The sequence below is a fragment of the Callospermophilus lateralis genome, chromosome 1 (genome assembly GCF_048772815.1).
Source record: "Callospermophilus lateralis isolate mCalLat2 chromosome 1, mCalLat2.hap1, whole genome shotgun sequence".
In the NCBI taxonomy this organism is placed as follows: domain Eukaryota; kingdom Metazoa; phylum Chordata; class Mammalia; order Rodentia; family Sciuridae; genus Callospermophilus; species Callospermophilus lateralis.
Window position 1 is genome coordinate 46569665 of NC_135305.1, and position 25537 is coordinate 46595201.

A 25537-nucleotide genomic window follows, 5' to 3' on the forward strand; every position below is an offset into this window, starting at 1 on the left:
TCTTTCTTTCTTTCTTTCTCTCTCTCTCTCTCTCTCTCTCTCTCTCTCTCTCTCTCTCTCTCTCTCTCTCTCTCTCTCTTTCTTCCTTTCTTTCTTTCTCTCTTTCTTTCGATGCTGGGGATTGAACATAGGGCCTCGTGTATACTAGGTGAGCACTCTACCACTGAGCTATGCCCCTAGACCTTATCTGGTGTATTATAATAATATTACAGATTTTTGAAAGGAATGTCACAGAAATGATACGCCCTTCTCAGTTCATAATATCAGAAGGCATGTGATGCCTGTTTGGCTTTTTTTTAGTAGTGATGTTAACCTTCATCTGATGGGGAGTATGGCATCTATGGTTTTTTCCACAGTGGAATTACTGTTTTTCCCCTTTGTGATTAATATATATCATAGGGAATGATACCTCGAAACTGTGTTAATATCTTCTCTTTAAACTTTGGCCCAATAATTTTAATATCTAGAAATATATATTTCCCACTATAATTAGTATTCTGTTCATCTAATGTCAATTTCCTATTTCTCTCATTCCATTTACAATAATTTACTGGAATTCTTCTATAAGAAAGAGTTCTTTCTATCAATGTGGTTATGTCTGGATTACTTTTATTTAAAAAAATAGAAAAAGTCTCATTTGAGAAACTTCTTGTCTTGAGGCTTACTTTTACACTAAATTTATACTGCCATTTATCAAGATTGAGGCCACAAAAGTCCTGAGAGGGCTTTCTTTGTTGAATGTCTCAGTAACATTATTCTTGGCTTTATCAAATCATTCATTTATTTTTTATCCATTCATTGATTTATTCATCTATTCCTTTGTTCATTCTGATTATTTATTAAACATCTGTATTAAGAATTGTTTTAGGCACTGAGAGTATAGCTGTTAACAAACAACACAGACAAAAAAACTTCCCCACTCTTAGGGAGCTTAGTTACTTATATGGAGATAAAGGGAAAAGAGATCACTAGATAAAAATATGATTCTTTATATGACAAAAAGTACGTTTATAGTACTTAGTACTAAAAAAGAAAAATAAACTAAGGTGAGAAAACACTGGGAGGTTGAGTTTTAGATGAGTGGAGGAGATTCCACCAAGAAAGAAACATTTGAGTATGGCCTAGAAGATGGCCTCTTATACTGGGGACTAGGGTAAAACCACAGACACAGAGGAAGGAAACGAGGGGCATACAGTAAAAAGAGGGTGTTTTGCTTGTGTGAAGAATATGAGTCCCAGGAGACTGGAGTAAAATGAGTGTAGTTGGGAGGTGAGGACCGAGATATAGTGGAGGACTCAATAGTTGGGGGTTCTGGGGTCCTTGTAAGGACTATGGCTTTTATTCTTGGTGAGGTTGAGGGTTATTGGAGGATTCTGAGCAGAAAAATAACATGAGTCCATTTACAGTTTTTACAGGATTGCTATGGCTGCTATGTTAACACAAGTACCCAGTGAGCAAGGACCAGTTATTGCAATAATGTGGTACTGAGATGAGGATGACTTGGACTTGTGGAGTGACAATGGGAATGGTGAAATATAGCTAGGAGATACGTTAAAGATAGAAACAATAAATAATAATAGCTAATGCATTACCTTTCTATGTGCCAAGCCCCGTTCTAAGTGCTTACATATTTATTCATGTGCATTCTCTACAGATGATGAGGCTGGAAACACAGAGAGTCTAAGAAACTTGTGTAAGAGCTGATAGCTAATTAATAAAGCAACCGAGATTCACACCTAGGCAGCTGACTTCAAATTTCTGATTTCTCAATCATATCAATAGAACATTTCAAAATAGGTATTTGGGCACTAAACTTGCAGCCTAACCTAATAAGTATTTTTAAAGAATACGTAAATTCTCAATGATACATGTAGATCACTATCATTTTGGAGAGTGAATAATTTGAAGCCTAATGAACCATGACACATTTATGTAAACAACATAAATATTCAAAACAGAAATTGCTTCAGCTTGGTTGGGGATGTTGTAGAATTGTCAATGACCTTGGAGGGAACAGAAAAAGGGCACCTGTTTGAACCAGGATTACTAGCCACATTAGAACTTTGTAATTTTAGTGCTTAATGAAAGTGATCATAATATCTGTAATTGATAATGAAACAGCCATGAGTCTCTCTAGTCAGGAAGATTGAAACATGAATTTAAAACTGTCTTGGCCTGTGTAACATTGAAATTGAAGTGAGAGCCACTATTTGGGTAACATTAAGTTTAGTTACTGGGGCTCTATCTCACCTCAAACAGACGGGTGCTGGTGTTGCAAAGCAGAGGGATTCTTTTCTATCTTTAAACGTTTGTAGGATTAGTAGTCCCTAAAACCAGGATGCTGTTTTTAGTACTTGGCACACTGAGAACTACAGAAATGGTTGTTATTGTAAAGCATGCTGGGCTCTGTCAGGTGAAATTTGTGGAACGATAATTGTGAAACACCTGGGAAGGGGAAAAAAAAAATAAAAAACAAAAAACTTTTCTTTCTTTGATTAGCTTTTTAAAAATGTCTTGTCATTAATTCTTTTCCTTGCTGGTGACATTGGATATTTTGGGAGAATGACTAATTTTTGATAAAATTCATACATATGTCTATGGATATAAAAAGAAAAGAACAGTTTCCTAAGAGACAATGTTATGTGCTTGTTACTCTCATTATTCCATCGACTAGATTCTTAGGTACTTTTTTTCAGTTTATCAATAATTCAAATCCAAATGTCTACTCTTCTTAACAAGTTAATGATATTAATATGGTTTTAGTTTTTTTCTGATTTATGCACATTTTCTAAATGCCCATTGTAATTTTTGCTTTTATTAATGAAATAAGTCTCAAAAGAAGAGTGATTTTTCTTTTGCTTCTGACAATAGTTAATGAATACAAATTAATACATGTTATCACAGATTAAGTTTGTGGAAGGTGTGCTGGGATCAAAATCTTTTAAAATGAGCATTTTCTTTCTCCCAATTTTATCTCTTGGAAATATCCCAGGGTATGAATATCATTATTATTTTATATACAAGTACTAGACCTTTCAAAAAAGTTTTGTGCCAAGTTAGAAAAGTTGCAGTCTATGTATAATACAGACACTGTATTATTTGTATTTAAAGCATTCAAACCCAATGTAAAATCAGTATTTATTAAAATGATTATTTGACTGATAAGGAAATGTCAGTGTAGGTTCATCAAGTGTAACAAATGTACCATTTGTGCTGAGGATGTTGAAACTTGGGAGCATGGGATATTTGGCAAATTTCTATGCCTTCTGCTTAGTTTTGCTGTGAACCTAAAATTGCTCTTTAGAAATAAAGTAAAAGCTATGAAAATTATTGCAAAGTTAAACTGAAGAAACTCTTCACCATATAAGTCAGTTAATCCAAATTAAAACTCTGATGATATTCCACTTAGTAATGATGCAAAATTATGTATTTTATGATAAATCAAAAAACAAAAGGCATTAAGATATAGAAGAACATTATTAGCTTTAATAATCCAAAGGGTTGGATTGAAACACTGTATAATCCATGACCCTTGAATGTTTTCACCTTTTGTACTCAGTTGCTCCTTATTTCTGCTTTAAATTGGTACAATGTGATTGTCCATAATGATAGGATACATTATGTTTTATTCATACGTGTACATAATTTAATCAATCTCATTCCCCAATCTTCCCTTTCCCTGTCTTTCTCCCTCCTCAGATCTGCTTGCTCAACTCTATTGATTTCTTTTCTATTGATACTTTAATGAGTGAAAGTTTTAGTTTTTCCATTGTGATGACCAAAATATGGGACAAGAACCACTCAGAGAGGGAAAAGTTGACGTTGGCTCATGGTATCAGAGGTCTCTGTCCATAGACAGCAGACTCCATTGTTCTGGGCCCAAGGTGAAGCAACTTGTCCCAAGGGCTCAGTGGAGAAAGCTGCTCAGCTGACAGCAGGGTCAAGAAGCCTAGAGAGAGTGGGGAGAAAAGGCTGCAAGGAAGATGTACCCTTCCAGGGCAGGCTTCCAAGTGTCCCACCTCCTCCAGCCATGCCCCACCTGCCTAGTTACCATTCAGCCCACTTAAATTAGGATGGACTGATTAGTTTACAGCTCTTACACTTCAATTCTTTTAATTCTGAATATTCCTGTAGAAACACAGGAGATTTGGGGGATACCTCACATCCAAACTATAACAGTGGAATATATATCAGATATGTAAATATATCATATATATACATCATTGTGGTTTATTTCTATGTTAACTTGAAGAGTTTGGTAGATTGCATTCCTTAGTATGTCCTTACCCCCTCCCCTTCTCTCTATCCCTCAATCCCTGTCCTCTACTCTACTGGTCTAACGTCAATTTTTGTGAGTTGCTCATTTAACTGCTTAATTTGTTGCTCAGTTCCAGAGCCGAATAGAGATGATATTTCTGGTGTCACATGTCACCACGATTATGTTGTCTCCCACTCTTCTGAATTCTAAAGATATACTTTGGAGGAAAGAGCACATGGAGAAGTCATTGGGCTGTGTGCATGGGGTGACTAAGGGAAATAGGAGGCAGAAGTATAGGATGTTGCTTCGCTTGGCTTGACTTTGATTTTTGAAGCAAGTCCTTTGCTAGTCCTGATTCAGTTTATCTTCCTGAACCTGTGCCTCACATCAAGTCATCTCTTCGGCAATACCCAGTAATCTATCATTGTGTCTGAAATACAGGCTAGCCGTCCCGTATTCTACCATTGCTGTATCTACATAAATTCTCTAGTTACTGCTGTTCATTCACCAGGACTCCTCTGTTCCCTTCAGTGTGCATAGGATGGGGTGGCATAACACAGTTGCATCCACCGTGCAGCACGTTTACTCTGAACCCTTTAGGAAAGAATTAGAAAAGAAATGGAGCCAGTCTATGGCCTTTGATGTTGCTTACTTAGTACTGGATCTCTTTCTGAGTATTTCTATCAAGTCACTAGCAATGGTGCGATTGCTGCCTTATGTGGAGAAAATGGTTCAATTTCATTGACTTTCAAAGCTTGTCAGAATCTAATTTAGACTTTGAGTGTTCATTTAAACAACCAAAATCACTTCCATTCTGGATTCTCAGTACCTTAGCAGTGTTCTGCCAGTCCTTCCAGCTCCTCTCGAGAATTCTGAATTGAAGCATCCAGAGCTTTATGGGAGCCCTTATTTTCTTACCATCAGACCCTGTACTCTCATTTTTGAGTTTGAGAAATACATACAACCCTAAAACAAAATATCTACTGCCCTGACAGTCTTTTCCCAATTCCAAGTGCAAATGAGTGTAAGCGACTTAGACTTTGGTATCCTTGTAGACTTTTAACAAAAATACAGTATTTAGGGTGCTCCTAATGCAGTAGTGGGCTCTGCTGACGCCCAAGCTTCATTCATATAGGATCTGGGCTAAAGTTTGTTCTTCTACTACCTATTATTGAGGGAAAGGAAGTTTACTAAATAAATAAACAGGTTAATAAGATTGCAAATGAGGGGATATTTAATTGATGCAATATTTCAAAGCACTGTTAATGAATCATTTTTTAAAACACTACAGCTAATTATAGAATTAATAAAATCTTAGACCTAAAGTAGAACTCAGAGACCAAAGGATCTCAATGCTTTATTTTACAAAGAATAAACTGAAATAAGGCAGAAAGATACACTCAATGTGACAATTCTATTAAATGCAGAAGTGACACTATAACCCATGTTTTTTGGTGTCCTCTTTTTTTTTTTTTTTTTCCTCCAGAAGAGCTGAGTTCCTTTTATCTAGTCATGCCAGCAGGGCACAATGGAGAAACTACAATGGTTTGTTAAGTTAGGATGAATTAGTTAGAAGGAAATCAATAATGTCTCCAAAATGAATCTGATTTTTAAGCCAATTCACATGGATTTCTTTTCGTTGGTTTTAACAAGGTTTTACCATATGTGGCCTTAGTTTGGGGATTTAGTTGATGACAGCTTATTAATCTGTAAATTCACAAAAGGAGAGAATTTTTTTGCATCTTTTCTTTGTAAGCAAAAAAAACTATATTTGAATTTATGATAGAACTTACAAGTCTTTCTAAGAACCAATTTTGCTTAAAATAGAGATTTGTGGTGATTGGCTTTCATATCTGAAAGCAATAATGCCCTTCAGTATGAAGACTGAATGCAAAGTTTTGAAACAGATTTAACACTGAATTACCACTGAATAACTGTGTGATGCAAATCACTGAAGGCTTCTGGATCTCTGGAATTTTAGTTGACTTTGAGGTATTTTAGTGCTATTTTTTGCAATGCAAAATTTGAAACAGTCAAGTTTTTTGTGTTACTATATTTGCCATAAGTATTTCCTTTTATATGAAGCAACAACTTTGAAATCTAAAAACAGCTTTCAAAAGCATTCTCAAATATTTTGAAGATTTCTAAGGGCAAGATTTTTTTGTTATCAAATAATTTTCATATTCTGAATATGAATGTAGACTCAATTTGAAGGTTGGGTGCGGATGGTGTAGACTGTGCTTTACATTTAGACTCTTAAGTTTTTGTGTTTCCTCTGCTTTACCATTTATGAATACCTAACTCAATAGAGTCCTTTTTGTTCTTTTCAGATAAATATAGTGCCAGAAATACAGCAACAGCTTTGCAGAAAGGAAGGATTATGTCAAATAATTAGAAGATTTCCAGGTAATCTTCATTTTGTTTCCTTGTGTATAAACTCGTGACATATGTGTCTCAAGCAGACACCAAGCTACCAGGTCTTGGAATACCACCTTTAGGCCCTGTGTCTCTCAGTTCTGTTATCTCCATATCTTCTATAATCCACAGGTTTTGCTGCTGGGAAGATCATGATATGAATCCTAGCAATGGCATTTTTTATTTTCCATTTTCCTTCTAATTTTCTAGATGTGTATTTCTTTTCCTCTTTTCTGCTTGTTTTTAAAATAATTGCTGCTTAGTCTTAAAGGCAATTCTTTTAGAGTTCTTAGATATATAAAACTCTGAGTTTTTAAAAATTGTTTTTTCTGATTAAGTAATTCTGATCTTAAACATTTTTTTCTCCTTTCTCAAAACCTTAGAATGTACATGTCTAAGAAAGGATACTGAATGAATAAATTCTGTGTCTTGACTATATTAGGAATTTGGGATAAAAATGACCTTCTCCAGTTTCTGCATAGATTCCCACAGTGGGAAAAAACATCAGAAGGTATATGAGCCTTTATAGACGAAATAAACCCTCATGGACAAAATTATGGCCTACTTTAAAACTCATTGGTGAAGGGGTTCCTCAGATTTCTTATTTAATATCCATTTAAGATTTAATAGTTTATGCCCCTAGAAGGTATTTCACTACATAATTAGAATTTAGATATGCATATCTTTATTTCTGTTTTTTAAAAAAATAATTTATGTCTTAGTGATCAGAAAACTGATGATATGTATTAGCCTATCAGCCTCTCCCTGGGATTTCCCTATCCACAGCAAACCTAAACCCATTTTGCATGCTCTGCAGTGAGGACTACAGTCTCCTCTTGTCATTTATAGGGAAGTAAAATATAAATGAATTGGTAATTCAACTTTCAATTTAAGATATACTTCTAAATAAATAGCTCTATAAATTTGGTTCTGTAATTATTGTTTTATATGACAATTATAATTGACTATAATTTTTTTGGTAAGCTCTAACTGGGTCATTTTTAATTTTATAAAAAAGTAATTTTCTGAGAAGTAAGGTAATTTACTTCCATTAATATTATATTAATAAATACCCAGCATTCTATTAGTTAAAGCAATCTAAAAAATATTGTTTGCATTTTGAACAGAGCCTTCAGTGGATTTTTAAAGTATGTTTTTCTCTGCTGTCATTTATGTTTCAAAATGGTTGATTCAGAACATTAAATTTTTTAGCAGTGTAGTTAGAAGAATGGAATCATAGAAGTGAAAACCCGTTTATGAAGTGGATTATGGATTTAAAAAAAATTCCCCAAGCAAGTCTTATATAAGCCTACATTTTACATTTTGCTTCCATAACATTAGGAAGTATTTTCTGTCTTCATTTGTTTTAAGTATTTTTCATTCTCAAGAACATCTATAAAGTCTAGACATATGTGGTCCTTTTCCCAGTCTAATATGTTGATTTTCTATTTGTCTTTGTGACCAACAAGATAGTTTCATGGAATACACAGCCTTTTAAATGAAATTATTTCTACTACCATATTATCTTTCTCTAGCTGATGATTTTTTTTTTAGATGTGTAGCTTTAAAGGAATGTATTTGTAGCATTATTTTCTGACCTAAATTTTATAAACAGTAGCTTTTGTTGTAGATGCTACTATGATTACACAATATATAATATAAACTCAATATTCATAAAAATAAAAAACATTTTTGTTTATTGTGAATGCTGAATATTTAATATTGAATTCAGATTAGATAACAGCATGTCAATACCTAAGTGTATAGTACTGTTAAAAAAGAAAAGTGGAGGCTGGGGATGTGGCTCAAGCGGAAGCTCGCTCGCCTGGCATGCGTGCGGCCCAGATTCGATCCTCAGCACCACATACAAACAAAGATGTTGTGTCCGCCGAAAATTAAAAATAAATATTAAAATTCTCTCTCTCTCTCTCTCTCTCTCTCTCTCTCTCTCTTTCTCTCTTTAAAAAGAAAAGAAAAATGGTAAGACTAAACATTACACTATATAATCTAGACATTTTATTTATAGCCAAATGACCTATGCCATTTTAGCTGTGTTTTATTTGGAGGTTGACAAAACACACATTTTGAAACCAGAGATTTAAGATCCATCACTTATTAACTGTGTGACTTAATTTCAGTTGTTGGCTTTTTTTATTGTATAAAGCCAGAAAAATAAACCTTTTCATATATTTAATTTTAAAAAATCAAGTAAATTCTATATGCATGTATATACGTGTATATAGTTTAATTTGAAGAATAAAGCATGTTACATATCATCACTAATGCTCAAAAAATGGTAATTACATCATCCTAGATTTGAAAAATCAAGCATCAAACCTCACAGTACGTGATATTTTTCTCTTTTTGCATGATTTTTTATCACTGAGATTTTATGTTTCTGTCAAAAACTGCAAATGGTCTGAAATTTTACACTGCTTCCAAGCTCACAAGTCAACCTGCCACAGTTTTATAGGTGTTGTCAGAAGACATGAGATACCTAGGTCAGAGACAAATAATATTCTCAGTTACAGCAATAGCAATAGGCAAACTCCCAACATTTACACCCATTCACCAGCTAGGTGACAATTCAGTACTTCCTGTTTTTCTTTCACTAGAGGAACCCTAAGCTTAGGGAGCATGGATCTTTTATAATGGGCAGTAAATATGTCTGCCTTTTGCCCAGATTTTTGTTAGATTGAGGAAAAAAAACCCACACTTTCCCTCTCCTGTGGAGGGAGATACCATCTCTATCTTTCATTTATGTAGCTGTCTGCTACATAAATATCTAAAAAGGTAGTTGAGAACAAAAGTAGTCAGTAACTCTGTTTATAAAATATGCACCAATATGAAAAATGCATAGGGAAGTGTCTCCAACAATTTCAGAGAACACCTGACAAGTTCTAACTCTAAAGCATAATCTGAATTAGAACTTTGAGCTAGGCTTAAAACTTAATTTTGCTTCAGTTTAATCATCTATAGAAATATGCAGTGTAGCTGTGGACAATAATGTTGAGATCCCATCATTTCAATGCGCCTTTTCCCTATGGAGTCTTGCTCTTCTAGCCTTTATCTTCAGCAGTGGGTAGGGACTAGAATACTAAGAAGTGAGGGATGAAATACTGGTGAATGTGGCTGGGACCCATGAAAGTGAGGCAGGACAGAGTTTTGGCCAGATGCAGAGGAGGGATTGGAGGCAGCACTTAAGGCTAACACAGTATGTTCCTTTCATAGCCAGAGTGTACCTGACCTTAGACTTGTGACTCACATGGAAGGGCACGCGTCCATGGAAATTTTACTGACTAGCACCAAGACTTTATTTTTATCTTGCCATTTAAGGCTTTGCCTTTTGATAAAAAAAGTTTTACAATATTTAGTTGGCCCAAATATGTCACTAATACTTTCTGAAGCTTTTTATGAAGTTTGGTTTCTTTCTCTTTTTTTATAAAAAAAAATTGCCTTCCCATATTTGAACTACAAATACAAAACAAAACATAAGAGAAATGTTTTACTTGGGTTTTGAGTTGTTGTTTTTGTTCTTTTTAGTGCAGCTTCTCCATCCAAGAAGTCTTGGTGAGGAGTGTGCCAATTTTTTTTGCCCATAACTCATTCTTTCCAGTAGTTTTATCTTAGTTCTGAGCATTGGCTTTCATGTGAAGTTTGAAATATATACCAAGATTTGAATCACAGATAACATTTTGAGCATTTTAGAATCTATAGCTTCATTTTTTAAAAATAACATGTGAATACATATAGAAAAAAGAATATAATAAACTTGAACACTTTTTATATCTAAACAAGTTGAGGCTTTACAAAATTCTACATACCAGCTACCAAATATAAACTAATATCATTGACATAACATAATTGAAATTGTTTTTAAACATTGATCAATAATAGTCACTTCTCTGAGATGGTACTGGTGATTGTTTCTTTTCTTCTTTTTTGTACTGAAGATTGAATCCAAGGGTTTTTTACCAGTGAGCGACATCTCCAGTCCTTTTTTAGTTTTTTTGTTTTCAGACAGGGTTTCATTAAGTTGCTGAGGCTGGCCTGGACCTTGTGATTGTCCTGCCTCAGCCTCCAGAGTTGTTGGTATTACACTCCTGTGCTACCCCGCCTGGCTGTGATGATTGTTTCTAATATTACAAGCAGAGAAGGCCAAAGTTTGCTTGTTCTCTTGTTCTCCAGTCCTGACACACCACTCTGGTTTCGGTGGGCTCCTTGATGCTTCTCTCATTCCAAAAGACTCTCACCTTCAGTGCCACACATGATTATGTTTCTTATGTGAAACATTTTTCCCCCAAGTAAAATTCTCCTCTCTTTAGTATAACTGACTTCAGCATGGTGATATCAGAAGTAAACTGGTGGAACTAATTCAGAATAAATTACACTCCTGCCCGAGTCATAAGCTTCTTAAATTTATTTGCATTTTTAGAAAAGATTGCAAATCCAATGAATTTCTAATTGGCAGAATTTCTGGAAGTACATGCAAATTCCCGTTCAGTCCCTCAGCAAGCCACACATCTCCAAAGCTTGCTGAATCCATCGACTTTTCTGTATCTCCACAAGTCCAAGTCAATGCTACCATATCTTCCCACTTCCTTTCTTGCTTCTGTATAATCCAGCCCATTATGCAGACTGTAACAAGAGGAATCTTACCTCTACCCTTTCATAAATGTGTAAAATAAACCTCTTAGATTTGCTCTGAGGGACTAAAATATCTCTTTTGTGCTCTAATTTGATCCAGGGATAGATTTTTGTCTAGAACAGGTGTGACACCTGCTAACAGGGCCCTGATATGTGACATAATAAATTCAGATGCTCCAGAGGCCAGATAACCTGTAGGTTTCCAGGACTGGTCTGTTATCAAATGTAGAGATTCTTCAACAAAAATCATTTGGTCTCCAAGAAGAGCTGAAGACACAGGAAAGTACAAGGCAATAGCAAGTGACCTCCCCGCCAGACCTCTCTCTCAACATAGTTGCACTGTTGGAAACCTAAAAAAAAATTCCCTCATTTTTCTTATCCTTGTAAAATTCAGTGACCATTTGCTACCATCCAGTGGCCTAGTCCGTCATTACCCCCACCTATCTCTATGCTTCTCTTTGCTTCTCCCACTCAGCACATGTTCACCTTCTCCAAAGTCCTTGGTGACTCCAGATTCCATTTTACTCACAAATCAGCTTTGCTAACCTCAGAGAACCACGAAGCTGTGTTTTCTACTAAAACCTTAACTCTGGAGTTGGGAGGGATTGTCAATGTCTCTTTGCTATTTTTTCTTCCTTATTAGTCTCTACCAGTGTTTGGGTCATTCATCCTATTCACTAAATACATTATCACTTGGGTTAACTTCTCCCGCTCCCCTCCAAACTTGCCATCATTCCTGTCGGCTTTTATGTATGGACAGATGACCCGTTCATCACCCTGGCTTCATAGCTCTTTGATCTTATCATGTCCATGACCTTCATTACACTTTCACTTCAGGCTCCCATTTTTGTAGCCTTGCTAGGTGAATTGCATTGCCCGGAACTCTGTGAAAGCTCAAACTAGTTCACCATTTTCTGTAATCACAGCTTTTCAGACTTCTTCACTCCTTCAATGCTACTGATACTGAAAAGTCATGTGAAAGTCCTAAGACTTTCAATTCTGCAGTTTTCTCTATCAATCTTTTTTTTTTTTTTTTGGTCACACCTTTTCCTCTACCAAACACTTAGTGTGCCTTCTAAAGTACTTCCCTATTCCTACCTATAACAATTGTATTTTCAACCACAGGAAAAATTCTACAGTCTGATTTTTCAGCTCATACACAATAAAAGTGGTAGTAAGTTATACCAGTGCACTGCTCTTTCTTTCTAGAATGGCTTCCTCACATTGCTAAAATAGAAAATGCTCACTAGCCCTGATCAACCACCATATCCAGAAAAGCTGGCCTGTAGGCAGCCTCCCTCAATTACCCTCTAAAATACCTACAAAAATACACATCCTCCCCCCAAAATGTTAAGGATTGCTCATGGTCCTTTCACTACAGAAGAATCTAGGGGGAAATTTCCATGCATTTGAAGGTTGATGGAACTAAGTGATAGTTCTTGATGCTTTGTTGAATTCAATGTAGATAGAGAAGACCCTCTCCTCCATGGTCAGGATGTTTTTCAAAAGGAAAGCCAGCAGAATGTGATGGTGTGGGTGTGTTTTTTAAAAGAGATTTTTAACTAGAATTTTATCAAGTCATCAGTTGGGCTAGACAAATTAGATGCTGGGCTTGAGAGAAGCCAAGTGGAAGGCCAAAAACACATTCCTTCCAAATTGAGCATATTGGTTTTAATATGAGAAATAAATAAAGAAGAAAATAAGTATTCCCAAATTTGACTAATCTAGAGATAATTACTAGGGATATTTGTGTACATATTTCATATTAAAAGTTTAGACTATTGTCCTTTTAGACATTGACTCAAGACGCTCTTCAAAGTGAGGTCTACCTAATTTGTAGAGCAAGATTTACACTTCCTTCTCTGTTTGTTGTACCTTGTAAAAACCTCCACTGGAGCAGTATATCTTTGTTGATTTTGTTTGAGTGTGTCTACCTACAAGGACCAAGGTTTCTTGAAGGTGGGGCCTTATTTTTTCATTGTTCAAGTTCAATGCATGGTCAGAGTCCCTGTTATATAATTTTCACTCTAATATTTTGAATGTTCAAAATAAATGGAATAGAAACAATGCTAATAAATGGGATCACATTTGTGGAAGAGGACCCTGACAATCATCAAAGTGTCTTGCCATTGTTTAGACTGATTTATCCACTTGCTCAACAGAGTTCAATGTTGAGCTTATACTATGAGACACAGAACAGGAGCAGGAGTAGTAGGAAATACTGTCTTATTCCTCCTGATCACAATTGCCTATTTTAAATAATACAATATTTGTATCAAGTAAGGAACAAGATAACTGTCATAAAATTATCTACAACCAAGGTAGAAATATCAATGAATTTCATAGTGTATTGGCAACTTCCAGGTAGTTATCCTTGCAGCTAAGAGACTGAGCACCTCCTTGCTATGAAAAGGGGCAAGTTGAGCTTTTTATCATATTGTTGATTGACCCTTATGGATGTAGGCTAGAGATGGAAGAGTAATTCTCTCAGGTAGGCTCATATATTTGTGCTATTTTAACCCAAAAGGTTTCCATATTTGTTCACCATTTCTTTTGAGGAGAAGCTAAGTGCTGACTGCCAGAGGATGGCGCAGAAAGACAATGGCGAGAGATCTTTTTCACTTGTGCAGAGATGTTTCAGTACTGCTTATAGATTTGCTTTCTGGGCAGATTCTTCATACTGATGGTTCTGCATTCAGGATGGAGGAAATAAATCTCTCACTTCTTGCTGACTATTGTGTTTTAGCTTCTTTTACACATGGATCCTGGGAAAGAGAGTGAGGATGTATGAGATACGACCAGAAAAATCTAAATCAGAAAGAAGGAAAGAGCATTGATTGAGATTGTAGTGGATGTGGAGTGCATTGTTTTTGTAAACTATAAGCATTAAAAAAAGAGCACACACAGAAGTTAATATATTTTATATATATATAATTTTATATAGTATATATATATATATATATATATATATATATATATATATATATATAACAGAATGGAATTTCTTTGCTTAATAAAGGGTAGGATCATCTCTCCTTCATCTTCTTTTTTGCCCTTTGTTTCCTTCCTCCTGGTGGCCCCAATAAATACCCTTTTCATATGTCTTAGTTAGAATGACTATTATTCTTTTTGTGTATGTATTCTTTGACAACCACTCCAACAAAATGTGATTTCTTTTTTTTTTTCTGCCATTCCCAGAATTTATTTTCTCTCTTACTCATTTGGGAATTGTGATTTAATATATAATGTTGCCTGCTGCTATTTCATATAAAGGTCTCTTATTTCATCTAAATTGTAAATTTCCCTATGGCTAAATATTTTCTTCATATCATATGTCTCTACCTTAACTAAAATATATGCATAATAAAATGTCCGGATGAGAGCTCTTTTCTTTGCAACTATAGAACGCAATTTGAACTAGCACAAACAAAACTGAGTTGGTTAGTTGGTTAAATCAAAGATAGATCTGCCTTCAAGATTAACTGGTTCCAGAAAGGATTTCCCTGCCATCCATCTGTGTGTGTGTGTGTATGTATGTGTGTGTGTGTGTGTGTGTGTGTGTGTGTGTGTGTGATGGTCTTAGCTTCATTTCTTTTTTTGTGTGTGTTGTCTTCATAATTCTTTCTTTTTGCAGATATGCATTTCTCACATGTTGGGAAGATGGCTGAACTGCTTCCAGTTCAGAAACATTACCTCCAAATTGAGAAGCCACTGTGGCTCACCAGACCACCCTGGTCAACACTGTGTCCAGGAGAATAGCTTCTATCAGTGATTGGGCTGAGACTAGTTACCTGGCCAGTTTGCTGGCCAGGTAGGTTTGCTAGGAGCTATCATAACAAAGTACCCCAGATTAAGTGGTTTAACTAATATAAACTTATTTCCCACAGTTTGGGAGATTAAAAGTCCAACTAGTTCACTTTCATCTGAGGCCTTTCTCCTTGACTTGCAGATGGCTTCTTTTTCTCTGGGCCCTCATATGGTCTGTATGTCTGTAGTCTTATCTCTTCTTAGGACACCAGCCATATTGGGTTAAGGTCTAACCTGATGACCTCGTTTTACCTTAATTACCTCTTTAAATTACCTCTAAATGTAGTCATATTCCAAGGTACAGTTAGGACTTCAACATGCAAGTGTCTGTGGTACACTATTAAACTCATAATATCAGAGATGAGTAGAGAATCAGGGCATTATGATTGGAAGTTTCCATCAAATCCACATGAATAGGGGAGAATAGGCCTCCAAGAAAATAAAAGATGCACAAAACCATCAGATACCTATTTTGTATTTGATAAGTATTTATTGATTGGCTATGATAAAGTTCACAGAACTTTTTAGGCATAAATAGCCCCCAAATCAACTTAAAGAAGGAGAATATTAATCTTTCCTTCTCTTCAGGACCAAAGAGGTCTGATACTACCTGCTGGCTACCCACATCCTTTTTTGCTGGTTTTCATGTAGATTTGTCTTTCTGTGTAATGCTTGATTATTTGTTCTCTGAAACCTCAATCCTCATATGCTCCAAATTCTTGCTTCTGCTCCCTAGAGTTAGCTAATCTGATAAATTAATTAGTGGTGTTATACTTTCTTCTCTCAAATGTACACTTTTTTCCCCATAGGAAATATTTCAACCCAAATGAATAATCCACTGGTGGGAATTTTAGACACAACCACAGACCAGGCAGAACCCCATGGAAACTGTTAAATTCATGCAATGCCCTGACCACCCACACAGTCTGACCTATTTATAAAATTCACAGCTCAGTCTGTGAACCATAAATATCTAAATTAACTGATCACAACCAAAATCAAATGAAGAGAAGAAAATGATAGCATAGCTTTGCTTCATTTCCTTGAAAATGAGAAAAATATCTGCTGCTTGCTGTAGACTTTTAATTGGAAACTACATCATTCTTCTGTCCACTTGGCATACCTAAGCAGTGATTGTGATATTTTATCCATATAAATTTTTCCTGAACCATTATGTGTGCAACTAAATTGCTAGGTCTTCTTATGAAAATCTTGATAAGATACTTGAAAAACATTGCTTGCTGCAAAATAGCTGAGGACGTTCTTGCAGCAATGGTCAAACATTTTTATTTTTAAGCCATCAGGGGCTCCACGTGGGACTTATGAGAGCTAGGTTAAGAAAGGGCACAATCAGCTTCCAGGATTTAGCTGCTGGGATGGTGAAAATTCATCCTGAAACTTTGATCTGTTCATTTATGCACTTCAAAAACCTATTCATGGAGCTGGGGCTGTGGTTCAGTGGTAGCTCACTTGCCTGGTATGTGTGAGGCACTGGGTTCGATTCTCAGCACCATGTATAAATAAATAAAAAAAAAATAAAGATCTATCAACAACTAAAAAATATTTTTAAAAAATCTATTCATTTTGCACACACACACACACACACACACACACACACACACACATGGAGGGAGGGAGGGGAGAAAGAGAGAGAGAGAGAAAGAGAGAGAGAGAGAGAGAGAGAGAGAGAGAGAGATTGAGAGAGATTTAAAAAGAGTTCAGTATTAGGCGGTACAATGAGTTGAACTTCAAGACAATCATTCTCCCAGTCTCCTTCAGGTGGTAGAGACAGATATTGAATAACATAAAAACTACAAGTGTTATGAAAACAAACAAACGGTCAGTAAGTTTCAGTGCTCAAAGCTTTCTTCACGTATCTTCACAGAAGTCCCCAGGGCTGTGCACAAACTCTTGATTTTCAACATATCATCAATATTAGAAAATAAAAGTCCAAGAACATGATGCATTAGCTGAAATGTGCACCATTTCATAAACTGTGTGTGATGTGACATAGTATTGATGGAAGGATGGTGTTTGTTGTGATTAGTCCTTGAATTTCTCATTGTTACTATTATAATTAATGAGAGTATTTATTGGGACCAATACATTGTAACAGACATTTAGTCTTTTCCAATGTCACATATTCTGTTACAAAATATATTGATAAAAACCAAAAATGAGAGTTGCAGCAAACCACCAACAAGGAGAAATACATTCATATCCCTACATACAATCGCAGAGTTCTTCATCCTCAGTTGAAGTTGTGATTAGAAAGGACAGCTATCTTGGCAGAAGTATAATTAACTGAATAATAGAGTAGATTTGGAAGACGTTTTACTCTTTAATGATGAGTTGGGTGTACTCCTGTCTGGAAGAGAAACACAGAGTCTATTATACAGTAAACCCCCTTCAACCCTATGATTCATTGCATCAATAACTTTTGAGACTTATTTTCTTTCAACTTCTCCTAGCACCATCTAATGGTGAAACGTAGAATTTACTCTTCTGAGTCATTTTAAATAATGACATCATAGACTCATAGTAGCAGTGCAATCCCAGTGTGCATAGTCAAATGTTTTCCACACCCAAGGGTCAATGCACCCCACAAAAGACAGAAGTAGGTAATATATCCACATTGTCTAAGGGCATGGCCCATTTTGTCTTACCTTTTTCTGAACATCTGTGAGAATGTATGAACTGAAGACAATTCTAACCTAGAGGTGGTCACTTTCTGAGCTATATAGCTAGAAAATAGCACATCCATACCCATAAACTTGAACTATTATTCTGTATTTTAATCCTCTATTATAATGAAAGAAAATAAAAAAGAGGTCTTTTAAAAAAATCTCTTATAGCTGAAGTTAATAAGAAATTGAATTTATTTATTTGTTTATTCTATTTCTCTTCCTCTTCTTTCATTAACTAACGTAATCCTTTTAATTTATTTTTTGACAGTATTTACAGGTAGGCAGAGTTAAGTGTACTTGCTGCAGGCAGGAGATGGCTTGCTTTGGTTCTGTTTGTTTTAGTGTCTTGACTGGGCACTTGGTAGCAGGTGGGAACTGCTAGCCTTAGGACAGTCAGAGCTGGGGACCTCCAATTTCACCAGCAGGCTCTCCCTTGAGAGTCCTTCTACTCTCTCTTGTTACCCCTTTTCTGATGTGCCTATTCTGGCCTCAACTCCGCAAGCCATTTACAACCTTTTTTAAGGCAGAATAAAAAATTTCCCATGACAAACCTTACTCTGTGGTCATGTGTATGGAGTAGGGGGAGAGTCAGATGTGGGTGCAGCCACCTACCTCAGGTCTGGGCCATTAGAATGATGATGACACCCTTTTTGTCACTTGGAAAAGCCTAGAATTAGTTGTTCTTGCTTTCTGAAGCTGCTTTCCTGGCCATCATAGCAGGATTGTGTGATATTCTTTAGAATTCACTGATTTCACTGCCAAGCTGGTTTGTAAAGAATCAACCAATCTGAGAATATGGGTTAATGAATGTGAGGAGAGCCAAATTATGTTTTATGGGAAATACATGATTTTGGTGCAATTAATGGTTCTTGAAAATAGTTTCAGAATGGGTAATTGCTTTGACCTGATTACACAACTGCTAGAGCATAGTGGTAGGTGCAGACAGAGCCAGGTTCCATGGTAAATCTCATCTTGGTCACATAATAGCCTAGGGTCCTTGGGCAAGTTTCTTACCTTCTCTATGTCTCAGTTTTCGTCTATAATATAGGTATGATCATCATTCTGTTTTCTACAATTGTTAAGAGAATAGATGAGGTTAATGTATTATTGTATTTGGCACAGTGCATACAGTAAGTATTTCATAATTGTTCAGTGTTGTGTTTCATTGTTCAGTAAGTATTAATTGATAATTATTAGCTACCACTTCAATGTAGTTTGGTGGGACCCAGGTGTTTCAGGACTCAGTAATCTGGAATAAAACTTGTATCCTTACCTTGTTCTTGGAGAGGCAGAATTAATATTGTCAAAATGACCATACTACCAAGAGAACTATACAGATTCAATGCAATGCCAATCAAAATCCCAATGACATTCCTCATAGTAATAGAAAAAGCAGTCATGAATTCCACTGGAAAAATAAGAGACCCAGAATAGCTAAAATAATCCTTAGCAAGAAGAATAAAATAAGTGGCATTAATATACTAGACCTTAAACTATACTATAGAACAATAGTAACAAAACCAGCATGGTATTGGCATCAAAACAGACTGGTAGACCAATGGTACAGAATAGAGTACACAGAGACTAACCCACTTAACTACAGTTATCTTATATTAACAAAGGTGCCAAAAACATACATTGGAGAAAAGATAGTCTCTTCAACAAATGGTGGTGGGAAAACTGGAAATCCATATTCAACAAAATGAATTTAAACCCCTATCCATCACCATGCCCAAAACTCAAAGTGGATCAAGGACCTAGGAATTGAACCAGAGATACTGTGTCTAATAAAAGAAAAAGTAGATCCAAATCTCCATCATGTTGGATTAGGCCCTGACTTCCTTAATAAGACTCCTATAGCATAAGAATTAAAATCAAGAATCAATAAATGGGATGGATTAAAACTAAAAAGCTTCTTTTCAGCAAAAGAAACAATCAATGAGGGTGAAGAGAGAGCTTACATTTTGGAAACAAATCTTTACCACAGCACATCAGATAGAGCACTAATCTCTAGGATGTATAAAGAACTCAAAAATCTTAACACCAACCCCCCCCCCCACAAATAACCCAATCAATAAATGGGCAAAGGAACTGAACAACACTTCTCAGAAGAAGATATACAATCAATCAACAAATATATGCAAAAATGTTCAACATCTCTAGCAATTAGAGAAATGAAAATCAAAACTACTCTAAAATTTCATCTCATTCCAGTCAGAATGGCAGCTATTAAGAATACAAACAACAATAAGTGTTGGTGAGGATGTGGGGAAAAAGGTCCACTCATACATTGCTGGTGGGAGTACAAATTGGTGCAGCCAATATGGAAAGCAGTATGGAGAGTCCTTGGAAAACTTGGAATGGAACCACCATTTGATCCAGCTATCCCACTCCTTGGTCTATACCCAAAGGACTTAATAACAGCATACTGCAGTGACACACACACACACACACACACACACACACACACACATATATATATATATATATATCACCTACACACCAAATTTTAACAAATCAGTATAATACCTACTAAAGTTTAGATCTTGAATGATTCCTAAGATCTTGAATGTTTCCTAAAGGCTCATGTGTTGATGTCTTGGTCCCCAGTGCAGTAATGTTCAGATATGAGACATTTAGGAAATTATTGAATTATGAAGACTCTGATCTCATCAATGGATTATTCCATTGATGGTCTCATAAATGGTAACGGAATGAACTATTGGCGGGTATTGGAACTGTGGCAGGTGGAACCTAGTTGGAGGAAGTAGGTTACTGGGCATGCATATATATTGGCCCCTAGCTCCTTCTACTCCAGTGCCCCTTCTCAGCTGCAGTGAGATGTGCACTTTTTTTTTTTTAAAAAAAAACTCTGCCTCACTCCTCTACCATGAGATAATGCCTCACTACAGGCCTAGAAACAATGGACCCAAGCAACCATGGACTGCGATGTCTGGAATTGTGGGCCAAAATAAATTTTTCTTCCTTCAAATTGTTTTTCTCAGTGCTTTGTCATAGTGACCAAAAATGACTAATATAATATCCTACTATGATATAAAGGACAATTAGGAAAATAATTTATAATGTAGCAACATACACTTCAATATGTAAGTCTTTATGCATGATGACACCAGAGGATAATAGTACTCTAATGTTTCCACTCCTATTTAGAAACACCATGATTATGACAGCTAGAAATGCAGACTGATGTGCTGATACTATAGGGAAAACTAAGATTCCATGAGAATGCTACTGTTGGTGATGTGCCTTTCCAAAATTGTAAACAACTCTTGAGAAAGTCACCAATAAAACAAAGATTACTATTCTCTTCCTTGGCCATTGAATTATGTTCTTGAAAAATTTAGTGTATATTAAAACTGAGAAAAAAATGAGTTTTTATAAAGTTAAGACAAGACTCAAGACAAGGTCTGATTTAAAATAATTACCAATCAGTCTTTTATCCATGCCAATGTCACAGGAGACGACTACAAGTTTTGCAGGATAAAGAACAACTCATTGTTGCTCAAGGGGATTGTTCACATTGTAGCAGCCATTTTGGTATGTGCATTGGTCAATGACAATGGACACCTAAGTAAATAGATGCTGGACTTTTCTACCTCACCAATGCATTTCAAACAAATATCAGATTTACTACACGAGGCATACATCTAATATTTATGGCCCTCATCCATTAAATTTCAATAGCATTCCTAATCATTGTGATGCCTCCAACTACTGCCTTTGTCTTAGAAGGTGTATACTGTGTGCTCAGGAGTACAGTCCTCCCATAACCTGGCATTCACTATTCATTTCTGCTCTGATGCCTGTGGTATCCGCTGCGCATCACTGGTTCCGCCCTGCAATGGTGCCCACTTGGTGGAGGCTGTTGCTGCATCTGGCCACATCTGTGATTAAGGTGCCATGTCCAATGTCAGGGATGCTGAGGTCCATATTGTGTCTGCTTCTCCCCTTGCTGCTGCTGAAGCTGTTGAAGCCACAGCCCATCATACCAGTCATTGTCCTGCCCATGGCCTGAGAATCTCTTTGTATTTTCCAAAACTTGAATAAATAAAAAATAAATTGTTTTCTTCACTTCAGCAGGCAGAACCTTCTTTATTTTATTTTAGAGTATGATATTATACTTCCAACATTAATTTGAAAACTTCACAGACAATATGAAAACAATTATTTTTACTGTAGTTTTAGCTTTTGACATAAAACTTGGAGAGAAATAGAGTCTATGGAATATGAAACAATACATTCAAAGCTGCCCTCCTTATTCATGTCATTCTGTTATCTTGGGATTCTCTTGCCATCCACCTCTTTTTGATTTAGGACAGATTGATTCTTTGCTGCCAGTTCTCACGCACAGTTCTTCCAGTCAAGGCCAGACACAGCAGCCTGCTGGTGGAACAGAAATTAGCTTCACACTAACACTCTACCACGGGAGTAAATAGATAGCACCTCACCATCTCTCATTGATCACAGAGTTAAAAAAGAAAAACAGGCGATTTTTTTCTTTCTCTTTCTATTTTTGGGTGCTTGTGGTAGCATGTTTTATATCACTGAGTTCCAACGATGTCATAACCAGACCTGAAGTGTTTCTCAGAAGCAGAGTTGAGATACAAGGATGTATTTACCCTCTGAATATAAAGCCATCATTATTTCTATCTTTGTGTTCCAAATATTGCAGAAGCAGGAAAGTTTACTCTGATTCTAAATACAGAGTAAGGAATGAGTGGGGAGAGATGACGTGCTTAAATAAACTGCTTATGCCTAATTTGTCATCTTCAGTCTTGTGTTTTGTAATGTTTCTGTTTCTATATTCCTTGTCACAGTCCAGTGTGAGTCAGTCCACAGCCAATTTTAGAACACTTTTGTGTCATTTAAAGGAAAGAACTTTCAACTCTATTCATAACAGGCTGTTAAATGCAAGGTACCACCCACAAAACAATGTTTAAAATTTTCCAATTACACAATTTATTGATAAATCTACAAAATGAGAAATGTGCCAGGTGCACTCTGAGCTCTTAATTGAAGGAAGTTTTACCTGTTGGACAGATTTTAATAGGGTGTTTTGCTTTTTGTAAGCTATTTAAACAACATTTTAAACTGTTGGTGGATGAAAAGCCCTTGATCATATAGAATGTGGCTCATAGGGGAAAGCAAAACGGGAAAGAAAGAAGAAAAAAAAAAAAAAACCCAGAGTCTGAAGTCAATTTTGAGAATTTCTTGTCTGAAGCATGTCCTAATGTCAACTCAAAACTCCCAGGGCTGACAGAGACTGGATGTTTTAAGTAATTTGGGAATGAAAAACCAGATTTAGAGAATGGAAAGAAAGGTTGAGTGAAGAATAATATGCTCTGGGAAATCAGAGTTAGCTGCAAGTTGGAGATTAGGTGACGAGTTTTGAAGAACAGCCATGAAAACCTGAATTACAAATCATTTGGTGGATAATGGCGGCTGTGAACTTTTGTTACTTTTCACTCTAGATCCATGAAATTGAATGAACACTCTTGAGTTCAGCCTTGCTCCTTCTAGAAATTTTGTGGTTTTTTTCTAAGTCTGCCGGTTGCCTCCTGTGCCCCACAGTGACCATGCCATTTGTCCCATAGAAGGCGCCACAGCAAAGGTTCAGGCAGAAGGAACCCCACCCCAACCCCAATGGGACTAGGCCAGTAGCCTGTCAGAGGACTGAGGCAGAAAGGACCCTCTGAGAAAGCTGAGCATCATGTTTTGATAGACAAACAAATTAACAAACAAATGAAAACATCCCCTTCCAGCAACAGCACATCTGACTCCAAAAGCCTGAAGAGTAGTTTGAAATTTTAAATAGTATTTGGGTTTTTTTTTGGTGGGGGGGGATGTGAAGGGGTACAGACAATAATTTGTCTTACTCACCACACAATAAATTTCCTGCCCAATTCTGTTTGTTTTACCAAACGCCATCCTGCCCAACCTCTCTCCTCTTTGGGCTCTTGGTGCACTCCTCTCTCCAGCTCACTTATAGAGATTAATCAAGCATTTGATTTTCTCCTACTACCCCAAATAAAATAACAAAGATGTGGTTTCCATATAATATGTATCCATCTTCCTTAGATGGGAAAGGAAGAGAGAAAAACCGGGCCTTTGATATTTTATTTTCACTGTTGCCAGCTAACTTGAATACTTTCTACTACTTGCAATTCAAGTTTTAAAATCCAACTCCAGTGGCTGGGTTTACGCAGTCCCAGACAACAGACTTTGAGTGGTTATTTAGTGACTTTAAACCTGGGTGATGCCAGAGCTCACAGAATTTTTGAAGCAATGACTACACATGCCCAATTTACTGAAAATGACTCAAATGCTATTTGGTGTCACAAAGTATTTTCCCTAAGACATTTAGTGCATTTGATATTAAGTAGCAAGATACAAATGATTTCTTATCTTCCTGTTCTAAGGCATCTAAGAACCTGTTTAGAATAGGAAGTTCAAGTCTAGGATTTCTACACAGGGACACACAACATGCTGCTGTCAAAACCCTAAAGTCAGGGTTGGAGTACATAAAATATCTGGAAAATTTTTTTATATATATGTATGTGTGTGTGTGTGTGTGTGTGTGTATACATATGTATATATATATAATGTGTGTACATAAATATTATATAATTCATATATATGCTAAAAGCTTCTTGGTGGTAAAAAGATGAGAGATGTCTGAAAAAAAATTAAAGAATATCCTTATAGAAGTATTCATCAGAATTCAATGCCATGGCCTAAATTGTACCTGAAAAAGAAATAGGTAAGCTGTAGAGGTTAAAATCCAAACAAGAACAGGAAGAAATAATTCAATAATTTAACACCTAATTAACAATTTTAAGAACCAGTTGTCATTTAGGCCTTCAGATACGAAGGCCCCACCTCTTTGGGTTCAATTAATTGGTTAATTCTTTAGTCATTTATGAGACATAAACTAGGTCAGAGGCACTTGGCTAATGATCCGCTCAACTAGCTAAGGTTGAAAACCGAGACAACATTTCAAATCTCATCAGATTGCGCCTGACTTCTGATGCATGCCCTGGTGTCCTCAATCTGTTAGAATTGGACTCCTGTGTGATAGTGCCACTCTGCCAAACCTAACCCCACAGAGTCCAATCATATTGCTGGTCAACTGGAGAGAAAGAAATCTCAGGACAGGATGGTTCAGTAATAATATATTTGCTCAGTCTCTGAACCAAAAACATTTTCTGATATAGTCAGATGTTCCTGGCCTATTTTTGGCATTTGAATCTCTGGCCCTCATCAGATTTAATTTTGGCAACTGGCTCTAGAATCTGTATGTTCTATATTCTTACCTCACTCAATTTAGGAATTACCTATTATGAAAATTCTGATATTTTAAATAAGTGGTTGGCTCAAATGTAATCCATTTATTTGTAAATAATGCAAAAGGAGATGAGCAAATTGGCAACAATACTGTGCACAATTTTCTGTACTAAAGATGTGGTGTAAAAATGGCAGGTTTAGAAGCCCCGTGAAGTCATCATTTATGAAGAAGTAAGTTAATGTGTTGTTTAATTTAAACAAGGGCAATGACCTCCAGTGACTCTATTTTACATTTAAATCAGGATTGACTTCAATGTACTTAAAAAGAATTTTGAATCAGTGTTATAGAATTCTAGTAAGTCATTAATTATTCTGATATAAATTATATTAATAATATTTCTTGGTTTCATCCAGAAAA

At 36.0% G+C, this 25537-nt stretch overlaps 1 protein-coding gene across 1 annotated transcript in view; it reads left to right on the plus strand.

Annotated features, from left to right (window-relative positions):
- Nucleotides 1–25537, plus strand: part of Cped1 (cadherin like and PC-esterase domain containing 1) — a 248540-nt gene that overhangs the window by 58647 nt on the left and 164356 nt on the right. The window contains exon 5 of the mRNA XM_077110288.1: nt 6589–6664. Coding sequence (XP_076966403.1) covers nt 6589–6664 — 76 coding nt within the window. The remainder of the gene's footprint in view (nt 1–6588; nt 6665–25537) is intronic.